Source organism: Paroedura picta, chromosome 4, assembly GCF_049243985.1.
Source record: "Paroedura picta isolate Pp20150507F chromosome 4, Ppicta_v3.0, whole genome shotgun sequence".
In the NCBI taxonomy this organism is placed as follows: domain Eukaryota; kingdom Metazoa; phylum Chordata; class Lepidosauria; order Squamata; family Gekkonidae; genus Paroedura; species Paroedura picta.
Window position 1 is genome coordinate 97,240,261 of NC_135372.1, and position 16,166 is coordinate 97,256,426.

At 44.0% G+C, this 16,166-nt stretch overlaps 1 protein-coding gene across 1 annotated transcript; it reads left to right on the forward strand.

The window, feature by feature from the left end:
* The first annotated feature begins 95 nt into the window (after positions 1-95).
* On the forward strand, positions 96-16,122 carry LOC143835973 (uncharacterized). Its single transcript, XM_077334560.1, has 8 exons — positions 96-253; positions 5,518-5,637; positions 8,267-8,586; positions 10,786-10,889; positions 12,156-12,361; positions 14,089-14,199; positions 14,652-14,796; positions 15,223-16,122. The coding sequence occupies exons 1-8, from the start codon at positions 177-179 to the stop codon at positions 15,364-15,366; spliced, it is 1,227 nt and encodes a 408-aa protein (XP_077190675.1). The 5' UTR covers positions 96-176; the 3' UTR covers positions 15,367-16,122.
* Positions 16,123-16,166: the final 44 nt, after the last annotated feature.

Sequence of the window (16,166 nt, forward strand, 5' to 3'; positions counted from 1 at the left end):
CCCTCTCGTTTCAAATCCAAGCCTCGCCATTCGACGGCCTGACGGGGAGCTGGCTGCGCCCGCCTTCCCCGCGCCAATAGGCTGTGCGGCCCCAAGCCCCGCCTCTGCCATAAATATTTCTGGAGGGAGGGAAGTCCAACTACGTTTGTTCGAGTCCGGGGCTGGCTGCGGGAGAGATGGAGTCGGCGGTGTTCGTCGGAGAAAGTGGTCGCCCAGCCGCCCGCGGGTCCGCCTCCAACCGGGTCCCGTGCAGGTATGCCGCTTGGGGCGGTGCCAGCGAGGGGCCCTGGCCCTAAGGCTGGCTTCCGAGGGCGTCGGGGCCCCGGCTCAGAGAGCCTAGAGCATTTGCCTCGGGCCCATGTGCGCTCTGCTAATAGTGCAACTCGAGCGGGGGAGATGCTTTCTCTTTCTCCTTCCTTCCCCTGCCCCCCTTGCAGCAGCTGAAGCGCTACTAAGTGAACTCGCCTGGGAGGGAGGGGGGCGGTGATTTACTTCTCAGGCGGAGCATCGCCCCCCCCCCCACTCGCGGGCCAAGTTTTGTGGCTTCTCTTTGGCTGGCTCGTTCGGCCTAGAGCGTGCTGCACGCTAGCAGCTCTTGGATTGCAAGAAAAGTTCAGGAGGGCCGCTCGAGCGCAGCCTCGAAAAGGATAAAATGCGCCCGAGGGACTCTCCTCCTTTCCCCCTTGCCCTCGGAGGAGGCGGGCTTCTCGAGCCAGCTTCTCCCGTCGTGTTTACGAGAAAGGCCGGGGATTCAAATGCGTTGCAGAGAGGCGGGGCGACACATTGTGGGCCGGTTGGGCGTGATCTTTTGCCAGGCTCCGGACAAATACTTTCAGATCGTCGCCTTTCTCTCCTCCTACGTGTGAGCGGACAGGAAAGGGCTGCTAACAACGCTACATTCACTTTTAAATGAAACCAGAATGGGAAGTTAGCATCGAGAAAACCAACTAGGTTTTCGGGATGTGAGAGTCCCAGATCCAAAGCTCTCTTTCTCAGAATGAGGATTGTGGCTTGAATGTGGCTAAACATGGGGGGGGGGGGGGGGGGCTGGAGCTTTTGTCCAAGGAACTTCTCACTGTTCTTCCATTTTCTTCGGGAAGGAACAGACTTTGTAGCACAGTTTCTGGCTGGAGAAACGCAGCCCCTTGGGACAGGCTTGCTAGTAACATTGGCCTGTAGAAAGAAACTCTTACAATAAATGTAAATGATCTCTAGCGCTGATACTGGGTAGTTACTGTAGGCCTGATAGTGGTTGATAAAGAAAAATTGTCAATTATCACATTGGTCTATGAAAAATCCATAAAAACAAGAACAAAATCTATGAAAATAGCTTTTAATAGACTGACAAAGAACAAGCTTTTGAGCTCACCGAAACTCTTCGTCTGGCCGGATGTTACAAAATACGAAAAAGACAAGAGGTGTGGGAAGCAGGTTTTTCAAGTTGTGAGGTTATGCCCTGATTCTAGGGAAGGCCTATTTTTCCTCATTTGTATGTGCATTCTCAAGGACTTTAATGAGCACTTCAAAATTCTTATTGGTTACTACTGTTTATGTACATTACCACCCTCCAGCGAACATAGGAGGAGGCCCAGTCCACACTGAGACAGTGGTGTCTTTCAGAGATTCTTCTTCCAATTTCCCTTTGAAGTAGGACCAGAGAATCCTCCTCAGTCACCTCTCACTATTGGTTGCTGACAGTGGAGTGCTGCAGCTCTGTGACTAGACTTGGTAGCAGTCCCACTACTATCTGGTTAATGACATTCAGGTAACCTTTCCTGCACTGCCTGCTTACCCTTGCCACCTCCCCAGTTCCTTGTATGCTTTTCAAAATTTGCTGTGGCATGAGTGATGGTGTTCATACATGGCCTTTAGGGGAGGAAGCCTCTCTGTGGAAATTTACAAGAGTTTCACCTGACATCAAGGAAGATGATGAAGAAAGGAGCCAGATTACAAAGGAGAGAGAACTGGGTGAAGGAGCTTTACCATGCTGCTGAATGGTGACAGAGAAAATTCTATAGATCACACCAGCTTGATCTGTTCAGATCTTGGAAGATAAGCAGGGTCAGCCTTGGATAGAACTTGGATGGGAGACCTCCAAGGAATGCTAGAGTCATGACACAGAGGCAGGAAATTGCAAACTGCCTCTAAACTTACCTTGCTTTGAAAACTGGCAACCTTACTCAATTTTTTTTACTTTGAGAAACCCCTGAAACATTCTTCAGGCTCTGAGAAAGCCCAGAAGGGGCGTGATAGTGAAGAATATTGTTGGGAAGCATATCTGTACACAGCCCATGGTGCCCCTTTCCTTTCCACCCTTCCAGGTCTATCATTGGCAATTTTGGGATGGGGTGGTGAAGGTCAACATGGCCATATCTGGTCATGTCTCCCAATAAATGTTTAACAAATTAAAAATATATTAAAATTAACTCTCACCCATTTGGGAAATGCTTCCAAGGCCATCAGGAAACCCCAGGGTTTCACACAATCCTGGTTGAGAAAGTCTGCTCTAGAGGGTTACCACAAGTCAGCTGTGACTTTCACAGCACTTTCCACCATCACCAAATAAAAGCTAAATACCTCTACACAAGTATTGCTAAAACCACAGCAAAGTTGACTTTCAGTAAATCTGCATTCCTGTGTGTCCAGCATTCTTATCAAATATACCTAAAATTACATTTCTTTGCTTACATGGGCAGTAATAATTGGGGTGCAAAAAGATTTATTTTACTTCAGTTATACCCCACCTTTTGCCCCAATGGGAACCTTAAGCAGCATACATCATTCTCCTCTATTCCCTTTAATCTCACAATGCTAAGGAAGTGGGTGAGTAGCCCAAGGTCACCCAGCAAACTTGCATCATAGAATGGGGATTTATTCCTAGGTTTCCCTGATCTTTGTCTGACACTCTAGCCCAGACATGTCAAACATACAGCCAGACGGCTGGAACTGGCCTGTCCAGGGCTCTGCGAGCAACTGGGGGAAGGGGAACCAGTCTGAATGTGGACCAAAAAGGTCTATATTAGGATATTATACCTCCAACTGAGGTCCCTACCTTTTCAAAACAGGCCCTCCCCAGCATCTCTGTTCCAGGGATTGCCCAATCCAGATTGGTGACCATAAAAGGTGAAGAGGGCTGGTTTGGCCTTGAGCTCTATGCAGCTGCATTAGGCTAGGTCATGCTACCTGCCACCACCTCCTCCAGCTGGAGCTCATTGACCTTCTGCCTCTGATACCTGGGCTGCTGAAAAGATGGTGGCTGTTTATGTGTGGCAGGCAGAATCTCTTTGGCCTCACCTCCCTAAGCCCAGCCAGTTTGCAGGAAGCCCAAGAAAGATGCCTGTGGGCACAAAAGCCTATGGAAAGCCTCTGGCCATGTCACCAAATGTATCCACTTGTGTAAGCATGTGAATGCCGAGGGTTGGGGTTGAGCCAGAGTTTGCTCACCTGCTGACCCAAATGTATGCTGCTTCTCCTGCCTTTCGTCCTTGGCAGCATGGCAAGATTAAATAAGTTGTGAAGCTGAAATGCACAGATGCAGTAACTGTCTGAATGGAAGTGGGGGACAAGGGGTGAGGTCAGTCTCAACATTTTTGCCATTAAGAAATCCCTGAAACATTCGAGAAACCCCAGAAGTGGTGATATCATGCAGAATATGGTTGGGAAAAATAGCTATGTACACACCCACCCAGGGCCCCTCCCCTTCCCACCCTCTCCAAGCCCATCAATGGTCATTTTGGGAGGGGAGCCATTGGGGAAACTCCCAACTCCCACCCATTTGGGAAACCCTTGCAGGGCTGTCAAGAAACCCTGTGTTAGGTGAAAGTCAGGGATAGGTGTAGGCATTCAGAAAAACTCACTGGGTTGGCACATGGCAGAGGCAGGCACTGGCTATGAGTCTGTGCACTCACACAAGTAGAGTAATACTTTGAGTGGTTGGATAAGTCCATGGAGTTGGCAGCAAAAGGCAGTTAGAGCTGGTATCTTTGGAGAGTGGCAGTGCTTAAAGATTGCTTGTGGTGCTGGGGAGCATCACAGTTCCCCCTGTGGTTCAGTCTTGTCACTGAAAGTGGGATTTTGACAGAGGGAGGTATGAGATTGTGTAGCTGCCTCATACCCCTCCCTTCCCCAAAGCCTGTTGACTGGTTGATTCTACTTGGCCATCTGTCGCTGTCTGCTGTGGCAGTGGGCTGCAGGACTTCATGCTCATCAAAAACTTCTGAAACGTATTAGTCTTTGCAAAGCTACAAGCATCTCTGGTTGTTGCACCTGGGTTATCAGGCAATAACTCTACTGCACAAAACCTCTTGTACATATTGAGCAGAGTGGTTAATTAGGTGCTGAGGAAGGGTGTGGGCTACAGGTAGTTGTGAAGTATCTCTGGTAGCTGGCCTTACACTTTAAGGCACACGTGACCTGGCCCAACAAAGTGACATTTATGTCAGAGCCAGCCTTTGTAACAAATTAGTTTTGACACCTCTGCTGTAACTGCCACACTACAATGACTCTAAATTGGACTAAGGACAATGCTAATGTGGCTTGTTAAGGAGGGCTTTAAGCTACAGCTTGCAAGTGTGTAACTTCTGTAGCATAGGGAAGGTCAACACTTGTCTTAAAGTAAATTGCTAGTTTAAGCAAACAATCAAGGGGTCATCCAGAAATATTTTCAAGGGCATATTTGTCAAGAACCAAGCAGTTGAGACCCAGCAAACTCACGCCAAACACATCACCATCGGGCTTCAGTAGAAGCTTTAAGTAAGAAGCCTTTATTTGGGCAAGTCAGCAAAGTAAAGTCCACACGTTGCATATGCTCAAAGACAGCAAGTTTTGACAGAGACACCATAGTAGGGGGTGGCAGGACATATATACCTGGGCCGTGGGAAAGGAATAGGGCAAAAAATCAACTTAGGTGGGAATTGGGCATTCACACAGGAAAGTAGGATCACAGTGTCCTTTGATATGGAGTGGTGTTAAAGCAATTTCCCCATCTGTTGTTTTGGGCTCTGGAGAAGGCGGCCTTGAAGAAGGGAGATAGCAAGGCACCGTGGAAACCAGAGGAAGCCTTTGAAATGCAAGCTGAGAGCGAGGGGAGGGGTGGTACTCCAAGCCCCATGGAGATGCCAGAATTGGGCGGGAGTCCCAGGAAGTATTGGGGAGAAGAATATGGAAACCAGGACAGGAACCAGGGGTTCATTACAATATTTAGATACTTGCTGTTAATATCATTAAAATCCAAATAAATAAATCATTATCTGAATAATTTCTGTGCATGTAAGGCTGCTAATCTTTTTTGAATGTGCTACAATAGACATAGGAAACAACACAATTACTCTGTAAATAAAGTATGGCTCAGTGGACATCCTCACGTATTTCGTTTTTATGGGAAATGACACACTTGTATCTAATGCCAGTATATTCAGTTCCTAATACACTTATTCTAGTGGCCTTGTAATAGGATGGTATTTGGGTTATGAGATTATGGTGATTGGGTAGCAAATTCAGCTTTTGCTTTGTATTCAGGAACTTTGCCCGTGGAGCCTGCAGATGGGGACAGAACTGCCGATTTTCCCACGACAGGAAGAAGACTCAGATCTGTAGGTATTTCCAGAATGGGTTCTGTGGCTATGGAGACCGCTGCAGGTAAACAAAAAAGCCTTTTTCTTTCTATCTTTTACTCTTAATTTGGTAGATACATGAATGGATGCTTAACAATATAAGGAGCTGCTTGTCTTGTTTCCCCTTGTTTAAAGGAAGGTGGGATTCCAAGGAGTCTAATAGGAAATTGTCTGCCATTTTACCTACCTTCAAATCTTTGTTTATTGTATGTATAGAAGATATAGATAAAGCCTTTGAGTTGGTTGCAGCAGAACATTTCTACAGGGAGATTTCTGACCATGGGATGCAGCTTTAGTTCTCCCCTCCCACTGCATCCTGAATTTTGCTTGGGAAGGCATTTTGGATTGCAGTGCTGGGGGTAGAATGTGGAGGAAGTGGCACTCTGTGGCTAGGCTTTTTTCCATGTGGAGTAGTACTCTGGTGCAGGTTGTGTGCTGAAGGAATAAGCCTCTCATACCAGTATTCCACCCCCCACATGCACACACTGACACAATAGGACTGATTTGTGGTTTGGGTAGGAAAATGCTGTATTGTACAGTTTTTACCACCTCCTACCTCTACTGTGTACAGTTATTTGGCAGGGGAAGAAGCTTGGCTCATGGAGTACATCCCATAACACCATCAGTCTTTCATACTAAGATATTTTCAGTTATCAGAGGAGTGAACAAACCCATCACTCCACTTTCGTCCCCTGATACTGAGCTTCTTGGAAGCAATGTATGTGCTTATTTCATTTATACCTTGCCTTCTTAATGGGAGCTTGAAGAGGATTAGTTAATTCTTCTCTTCTCCATTTTATCCTTACAATAACCCTGTGAAGTAGGCTAGATTGAAGTGTGACTGTCACAAGGTCACTTAACCATTTTCCATGACAAACTTGGTCTTGTAGATGTTCTAACATACTGTTACACTACAAAAGTCCTTTTGCCTTGAGCTATTCAAGGGCCTTTCCCCTTTTAAATATCCTGAGATCTGGGTGATTTGGGTTTTCGGTCCTCCATCAGTTACAAATCTCAGGTCAGTGTGTGCGTGTGGGGGTGGAATACTGGTATAGGAGGCTTATTCCTTCAGCACACAACCTGCACTGTTGATCCCAGGCCTTGAAAGTGTTGGCCTCAGGTGGAACCCAGCCAAGGGCTTGTCCATTTGGTTGGTATACCGGCTGCCCAATACACCTCCCAGGTGCCCTGTTGGGCCTCGTAGAGATGGTGGCCAGCTGGACATTACACTAGGGCTCTTACAGTTTGTTGCTGGTCCCAACCATTAGGCAGACCACACCCTGAATTTCATCTTTGTGCAGAGTTGGGAGTGGATCTGGTATTTATATTTATTTTTTGTTTGATTTCTTGTCCACCACTCCTATACAGTAGCTCATGGCAGGTTACAATGCCTTCATTAAAAATCCCATTAAAACCCCCATTAAAGGACAGATGCAATATAAAATACACAGCAACAGATGATAAATAAAACAAGCCCCACACCCAAGATTGATACCCACTATTGGGGAGGAGAGAGGGCCTAGCTGGTAACGCCCAGGTGCTAACACCAGCCCTGGGGGGGGGGGGTGAGATCTTTTTCATTGCCCTGGCCTCAACCAAACACTTGGTGGAAGAGCTCCGTTTTGCAGGCCCTACAGAATGTGGAAAGCTGCTGCAGTAGTAGCAAATGACAAGCCATAGTCAGATCACTGTGCCTTGAATGCTCAGCTCTTTATGCCACTGCCACCACAGTTTATGACTGTGCACACAGCCAGGATGTGATCTCTGATGCATTCCTCACCATGGGGGTGCAGATCATAAAAGTAGCATGGCTGAGATTTTTTCCATCTTTACCAAGCCAAACTACTAGTACCCTACGTGGTTCTGGAGCACCTAGCCACAGTGATCCACATGATGGTCACCTCTGGATTGGACTACTGTAACTCACCTTACATGGGCCTACCCTTATCCCTGATCTGGAAATTGCGACTGGTCCAGAACATAGCGGCCTGGGACCTCAGAGGAACACATTGAAGGGCCAATATCTGGCCTGTGCTTTGGCAGCTGCACTGGCTCCCAGTTGAATTTCAGATGAGGTTTAAAGTATTGGCCTTCTGCAGTCTGGGCCCAGCATACCTGAGGGACAGCCTCTCTGTGTTCCCTGGAGAGTGCTCTGCTCTGTGAATACCAACCGGTTGGTGGTCCCTGGCCCCAGAGAAGTATATCTGGCCTCAACCAGGGCCAGAACATTTTCAGTCCTGCACTCACTTGGTGGAATGAGCTCCTGGAGGAGATCTGGCCCCTGATGGAGCTGGCTCAGTTCCACAAGGCCTGCAAGACAGAGCTCTTCTGCCAAGCTTTTGACTGGGGCCAGTGACTCTATAACATCTAATAGGGCCCCACCTACGGAAATACCACAGACTGGTAGAAGATCTATTGGCAGGGGGAATATGCTAGAAGTTATAGTCAAAATCGATTTTGTTAGATGCAGATATTGTTTTTAAGCAGTTTTTAAAATATTATTAACTATATTTTAATCAATAATGTATTGTTATTGATTGTGATTATTATACACTGCCCTGAGCCTTCTTGCTTTGGAAGGCAGTATATAAAGCAAATAAATAAATTTGCCTTCTATGCTTTGAATGAAATTCTGTCAATATTCAATCTCTTAGCTACCAGCATATCTCGGAAGCACCAGCCTTGAGCAGATGTGGCTCAGAGTCTGCCTTCAATGGATTGCAGGGAGGTGTGATTTCATTGAATCGCCGGGGCTCAGAGCCAGCCATCTTGCCAGAGGCTTCTGTAAGGAGCTGGGGAGGAGCCCGGCGTGGCTCTGAACCAGCTGTCTCAAGTGTGGCCCAGCTACAGCGGAACTTTGGAAGTCTGAGCATGTCACTTGATGAGGAAGATGAAGACAAGGAAAAAGTGATCGCTACATGGCATCCACCTAACCGGGCTCTCAGTAAGGAATTTGTCCCCAGGCAGACTTCTGGTAAGTCCTTGCTGTGTTAATTCTTGCACGCTGGTGTGTGGTGGCTGTGCTGCACTTGCAGTTCTTATTATGGCCCTCCAATTAAAGGAAGTTGGTTGGGGGCAGCATTTTGCAAGCATGTGGGATGGGAACATGTCTTTCTACTACATTTTAGTTTGATAACATTAGAGATGGTATTTACTGGGCTTGACACACTCTATATCTCTTGTGGGCTTAGTTAAGAAACTGCTTTGATTAGCCTTTTCCCTCGACTTCCTTTCTCTGCTTAATCTCCAGTTTGGCCTGTGTTGAAGAAGCCATTGTGAGATCCATGGGACCTGGCCAACTACCACCCTGTCTTGAATCTTGTGTTTCTGGGGAAGGTAGTTGAAAGGGCTGCTCGGACCGGCTTATAGCATGCCTAGATGAAGCTTTGGCCTCCACCCCAACTCAGCCTGGCTTCCAGCCTGGCCAGAGATTCAAATTCAGAAAACCTTTATTGGCATAGTAAAAATTAATCAGAATACAGTGTAATAACCAAAGTTAACAGGCAAGAATAGTTGCTTTTTATATGCCCCCTTTCTCTACCTGAAAGAGTCTCAAAGTGGCTTACAATCGCCTTCACTTTCCTCTCCCCACAACAGACACCTTGTGAGGTGGGTGAGGTTGAGAGAGCCCTGATACCACTGCTCAGTCAGAACAGCTTTATCAGGCTGAGTCAAGCCCAAGCCGCTGCTCTTAACCATTACACCAAGCTGGATCACAAGGGAATATAAGATGACACCTTATATTCCCTTGGGACCTTATCTGATACCAACAGTCTTTGTCAATGTGAGATTTATTATTGAAATACCCAACAAAATTCTGGCTATTCCAAGTGTAACTGATGGATCCTTCTCACTCAGCATCATTTTGACCAATTGCTTCTCTTCTGCACAATCATATTTCAATTTCTTCATATAATTGCCTAGGCCTAGGGAATGTTGATAGATCAAAAACTTAGGCCAACCAAACAGTAGGTGTGGCAGTGTATTGGCGACATTACATCCATGCAAACAAGTTTCTTCATTAAACAGAATTCATAGAAGACGCCCCCTAGATGAATTCAATGGAAAGGTATTCAACCATGCTAAGAGAAAGGCTCTTTTAAGAAGGTAGTCATCTATCTCGTACATATAAGTAGGTTGGCATTGATTTATATGACAAAGGTTGGATGTGCAAGGAAGATCATGGTCCCCCTATAGGAGTGGCAGTTTGCAAGTTCCATCTGCGCCCCCTCCAGAGGTATTTCTGGGGATTGCTAGGGATCGGATGATGTTTTTGTCTCATTTTATTGGATAAAGTTGTATTTTATGGTTTTATGTCGGGGTTTTAATGGGGTTTTGGATTTTTATCTGATTCTGTAACCTGCCACAAGCCTTCAGGGAATGGCAGGATATAAATCACAGTATAAATAAATAAATATCCCAATAACTAGGTGAACATACCCTGTAGCCCAGGGTCTGAACATCATGGTTTTCTAGTTATCAACTTTAAGATTGTCTGTTATTCATAACTGGCTAAAGATGAGATATCAAACCCTAAATATTGGGTTTTTCACATATCATCTAATTAGATGCCTTGGCAAAATATGAATCTCCTAACAGATTTGAGTATAGATTGTGACTGAGAATGAAAACGAATTTTTAACCAGTATTTACATGTGAGCAGCCAAGCTCTAATTTCTGATTTCTGTTGGCCAAGTTGATTTGTGAATGTTTGATTTGCAACACAGTTTGGAACATCTAGCAATTGCTTGAAAAATGCAAATGGACAGTCTTCTAGTTCACTATTAAATGCACCAATCCATATCGGAATTCCATAGAGAAGTTGGGGAATTATTTTCACTGCACAGATTTTCATGGCAGCAGAAAAGTTTCTATTTCCCTTTTGATGGAAAAATTTTGCTAGCAAAACTAATTGTCCTTCAGAGTTTTTATAACCTTCTCCCTATTGTGTACCCAATTATTATAATAGGTAAAATTTAAAGATATTTAAAATGGTTAGCTTGCTCTATTTGATTACCTTTTACCTGCCAATGATATTTATATTTTGCGTTGGTGAAAACCAGAATCTTAGACACTAGCTTCTGCATGTCTAGAATAAAGGCCATTTTTTGTGTTGTGTTGGATAGACTGTTAGCAGTTATCCATCCTACTTAGCTGTCTCTCTGCTGGTCAGGCTCTCAGTCCCATGAACATAATATGGACACCACATCCCTAGAGACAGAAGATGCAGCTACTAAGGAGTCACCTCCTGCTTCTGTGGTCATCCAGGAGTCAAAGGTAGGTAGGACATTTGGAGCACATGTATGTGGCAGATTGATACAGTCCTTACTTCGTTATGTTGGTAATCACTTTGGGCACACTAACCCCCTGGTGTTAAGATTTGCAAACAAGATAACGGAGATGTGAGAAGTCGTTTTTTTGTGTGTGTGTTTGTGGAGCTATGGGATGACAAATGATATATGGCATTGTCTACAAGGTATAACTCCTAGTCCCCTCGATTTGATCCCCTTATTTTTTTCTCATTAAGATTAAAAAAAATTATTTCCCTACATAGGATAATAAAACAATACATTCCTTGTAAGCCTACCACCCACCCTCTCCCTCCACATAGCTCATCAACAAGAATATAAAGTAAGGGTTATGCACACTTGGGCAGATAAGAGTAGAAATTTGACAGGGGAGGGGATTGAGTATGGGAGGAAGTGAGAGGCAGTAATACGGATCCTGGAAAAAAAGGATCAAATTGTTGTAAGCAATCTTGCCAGATAGAAGTGAAAGTCTCAGGATTTTCTTTTCTGTTGTACAGTTTTCTCCCTTGAGAAGACTGAACATATAATTGACCCGGGTTGCCAGAAATGTGTGACAGATTAATGGATTTAAATGCATTGTACCATTGGAACAAGCGAATTCTAATCATATTGGAATCATATTTTGTGATGTTTCTTAAAATGCTGCATATAATGATAGTTTGCCTAGAAAGAATTTCTGAGTATTAGAGTAGAGAAAGCAGTGTGCATGTGAGTAAGGGGGAATCCTGAGTTTGCAGAAGTCTTGGAACCTAAAACAGAGGTCAGACTGTGTTTTAACTAGACAGATTGCTAACTAGCTATGGCTGAGTGGTTAGATTTTTTGCTTCCAACCTGCCCCCCCCCCAAAAAAAGAACACACCCTTGTTCCTATCTTTGTTAATTGTTATGTGCGAAGTCGTGTCCGACCCATTGCGACCCCATGGACAATGATCCTCCAGGCCTTCCTGTCCTCTACCATTCCCCGGAGTCCATTTAAGTTTGCAAGTCCATTTAAATTCCTATCTTAGTCTTGTGATTTTTCAAGATAGTTAGATACTTGTATGTGAAGGGGGCAAAGGCCAGCTGGGTGTCAACTTAAATTTCTTAAAGAATATAAGTTCTCTTTGTTTCTCTGCCAAGCTATGTATCTTGCTGTGTGAAGTACAAATTTGAAGCTGCCCCACTCCAGTTTTTCCTGATGGTTTAATAACACCCAGTGGGGAAGTATTAAGTAGCTGTAATGGTTTGTTTTTAGGCAGCCAGTGGCTCAGGAGCTGCAGCAGCAATGGCAGTAGAGAAGAGTGAAGATGTGGTATGTGGCATCTGCATGGACAAAGTCTATGAGAAGACTTTACCTGAGGAGCGTTTATTTGGTATTCTTCCTAACTGCAGCCATGCCTATTGTGTGGGGTGCATCCGGAAGTGGCGCAAAAGTCGGGATTTTCAAAGTGCAGTGATAAAGTAAGCATGTCATGATAACAACTTGCCTCATGTGACTGTAAACTGGGTGATTTTACAGGATGCTGTCTGAATTGTGTACATCAATGGGCAATAGCAATCCCCATAGGAAACTATTCTCTGGGGATTCTGGGACCTTTTTGACAGTTCTGCTGTAGTATTAAGAACATTTCTTGGGCTTTAGCAACATACAGAGACTCTTTTTGGTGCTTTGAGCTCCTTGGAGCTGAATATGCATGTGAAGGTTAAAAGCCAGTTACTTAGTCCTGTGTTTTGGTGTCTGTAGTGACTAATAAATGAAACCCCAGGCAGAACTATACAGATAAGAACAGGCTCAATTCTCTAAGATTTTCTTTACGATTGTGTGGGACATGGATCACAATCAGTAAATTGGCTGAAAGATGAGTAAAGCCTGCCCTGAAAAATGAAGTTATAAAGTATAGCCCCCAGGAATAAATCCAAGAGTTATGTTTGAGAATATTATATATAATATATATATAATGTATATATGCATAGACCTTCCTCCAGAAAGATCTCTATGGATAGATGAGGGTGGAAAGAAGTGTCCCTGAAGTTCATAGCCACCTCTCTACTTGCTTAATTCTTCCTCTCTGCTAGTAAATAAACATGGCTTTTTGCTAGTTAATTCCAGTCTCCAGTTCATTGTTGGCAAGTTTAATTCTAAATAGAGATTTTAAAGCCAAGGAAAAACATTTTTCCCATTAAGGGACTGAAATATATAAAATACTTTCATGTTGAAGCTGAATGTTACTGATTGAACATATATTGCATCAACTTATTTGGCAAATTTATGAAATTTAAAAGTTGTCTTTGAAAAAAAACAACGGTGTGTAGATGAGAGAAAATTTTACCTAACACATGCATCTTAATTTTTGCCATCTGACTGGCAACGAGCTGCTTATTGTAGCATCTCTGAGACAGTTGCAATAACAACTCTACCATGCTCATGACATATTACTGAAACATGCTCCATTTGGATATCATTTTTGCAACTTATGATGTTTAGTGCATTCCTAATAATAATAAGGTACCAGTGGGCCCCTAAGCCTAGAGACTAGGGCTGTTAGCAATACAGTACTGAGAAGGAAGAATGCTGAATGACTGGATCCTACAGATATGTTTCATTAACAGTACTATCTTGCTGATGAAAGTGTGTCTTCCTTAGGTACAAAGGCTTTTGCACCAGGGAGGAACATCATAGTTAGCATAACAGATCCATAGGGTCCAACCCAGTGGCAACAGATCAGCAGCCCATTTCCTCAGCAACTTGTTTCTCCATGTCCTGTGTGCTTCCCAAGACTCCGCCTGCCAAGAATAAGGCAGTGACATAGCAAAAGTAGCAATGCAAGGTGGTGGAGGGAGAGGGTTGGGGCAATGGGATGCTGATTCCCTTGCAACTTCTTATGAGTGTTGACTTGTGGACATATAAAATACTGGAGCTCTTTTGCAACTTTGCATATAAGTGATTAATGCACATTCCCGATTTGTGCGAGGGATGTAGTTGTCATGTGTTCTTGCTGCTAAGGCAGCTAGCTCTAACTTGCAACTTTGTGGTTAATGATCTTGATTTAAAATCTTGAAGGCATAAGGTAGCTGGTAGTTAGGGAGTATGGTAACATCAATTGTGAATTTTATCCCATGGGAGGGCAGCATATAAATGTGAAAAAATAAATAAATAGTGAATTAGTCATTCCAATATCTGTTCTTAGGGGCTGTCCAGAGTGCAGAGTCACATCAAGTTACTTTATTCCTAATAAGTATTGGGTCTCTGATATAGACGAAAAAGAAAAATTGATTGAGACTTTCAAGGCACGGACTGGGTAAGTTGCCCTCTTCAGAAAAGTCACCTGAATGCTCTTTTTCTGTTACTGTATAAATCTTAATTCTCTGCCAATAAGCTGCTATAACTAGAGTATTGAACTAACTCAGCCGTTCTCAACTTGTTTACCGTTGAGAAACCCCAGAAGTGGCATGATCATGCAGAATATGATTGGGAAGCATAGCTGTGAATGCCCACCCAGGGCCCCTCCCCTTCCCACCCTCTCCAGGCCCATCATTAGCCATTTTGGGAATGGGTGGGTGGGGTGAGATGACAATGTATGGTCATATCACCTGATAAATATTTAACAAATTTTAAAATATATTTTAAAAATTAACTTTCACCCATTCATGAAACCATGGCTGGGAAAGCTTTGACTAACTCTATAGATCTTGCATAAACAACCCATTACCAGCTTCCAGGCTAATCTAATAATTGTGTTCATTCATCTAGCAAAATAAGATGCAAATTCTTTGTCAGAGGCAATGGTCACTGCCCCTTTAAGTCAGAGTGCATTTATCTTCATGAGCTTCCGGGAGGCCAAGTCCCTGTGCCACGTCCACGGCAAAGACCGGACCGGCGGAGGCGGCAACCCATTGTAAGTAAAACTAGCTTTATCTGCATTTCCTGACCAACCATATAAGTTATCCCCAAAGAAAGATGTCATTCTTAGTGATGATTCAAGACCTTTTGTCATTTAAGGGTACTGTATCTTAGCATTCAGTGGGAGTCCTGCAGAATATGACATAAAATATTGCTGTAGCTAAGTGGCATTGTCACCCTTAACTTCCTCTGGATGTGGGACTGGCCCCTTACATTCCTGTGCTCAAAACTTTGCTTTATCAGAAGTTAGATCCCTAGTCTGTGTTTCCCTCTTTAAATTGTGTATGTATAGGTGGGGTATTGCTACTCATCAGGTGTACATGGTTTCATTTGTTTGTCTTGCAAAATATATACTTACCTGCGGCTGCTTGTCAGAATCTGCATTGTTCTTATAACTCAAGTGCATTTTGTCATATTCCAGATCTACAACCCATCTCCATCTGAAAGCTCTGATGAAGATGATAACGACATATACCTTGTCCAGTGGGCTCTCACCATTGCGCTGTTAGAGAGAGATTCGGATTTTTCAGACTTTCTGTTTTGGGATTCCAGCGATTCCGACTAGGCAAGGATGACCAAATCATTGGAGGCTGCATAGCTGATTCTGGGAACAATCTCCATGACCTAAGAAATGGTGCCTGGGAGAAAGGGTATAGAGATGAAAGATGCTTTGACTTTTAATAGGCTTAACTTATGGTGGGTCTTGTAGTGTTTTGCTGGAAACCAGAAGTTGAGCACATGTAGTGCAAAAGACCCATTTCATGCTGGGGAGGCCTCCTGATTCACAGGGGAAAAATATTATCACCACTGTTGGCACATGACCTTCTTCCTATCACTGCCATTTTTCTATCCCTTCCCATCTTTTCGTCTCTACACAATTCACATCCTGGATTTCCATGGGATCCATCAAGAGCCTCCCAGTCATGAGTTTTCTAGAAAAGCTGCCAGGTTATTGTGCTCGTCTTGATATATTCTTCAGAGGCAGAGTGTTCAGCTTTGTTCATGCAGCTGCTGCTATTTGTTCCCTCAGGAAGGCAGATTTGCTGAGCAGTGGCATTGTCTACAGCAGGCAATATATCTTGCTGCTCTGTTAGTGGTGCTGTCTGGTGTCTATAGTAGGCTTAAGCCAGGGTGTAGTATGGGGTGGTTTAAATGTAGTACCTGAATTTTTTATTGATGCAGTGATTAGTATTGGAGGCTTCTAATTATCATTAATCCTTAACCCCAGTCCTTAAAACCTGGGATCTGCAAGCCCCTATATGTATTTTTTAACTCTAGAAGTATCTGGAGAACATGAAATAAAATGAGCTTTAAAAATGTAGCCATACCAAGTCTCTTCTTGTTGTTGACTAGTTACAACTTGTA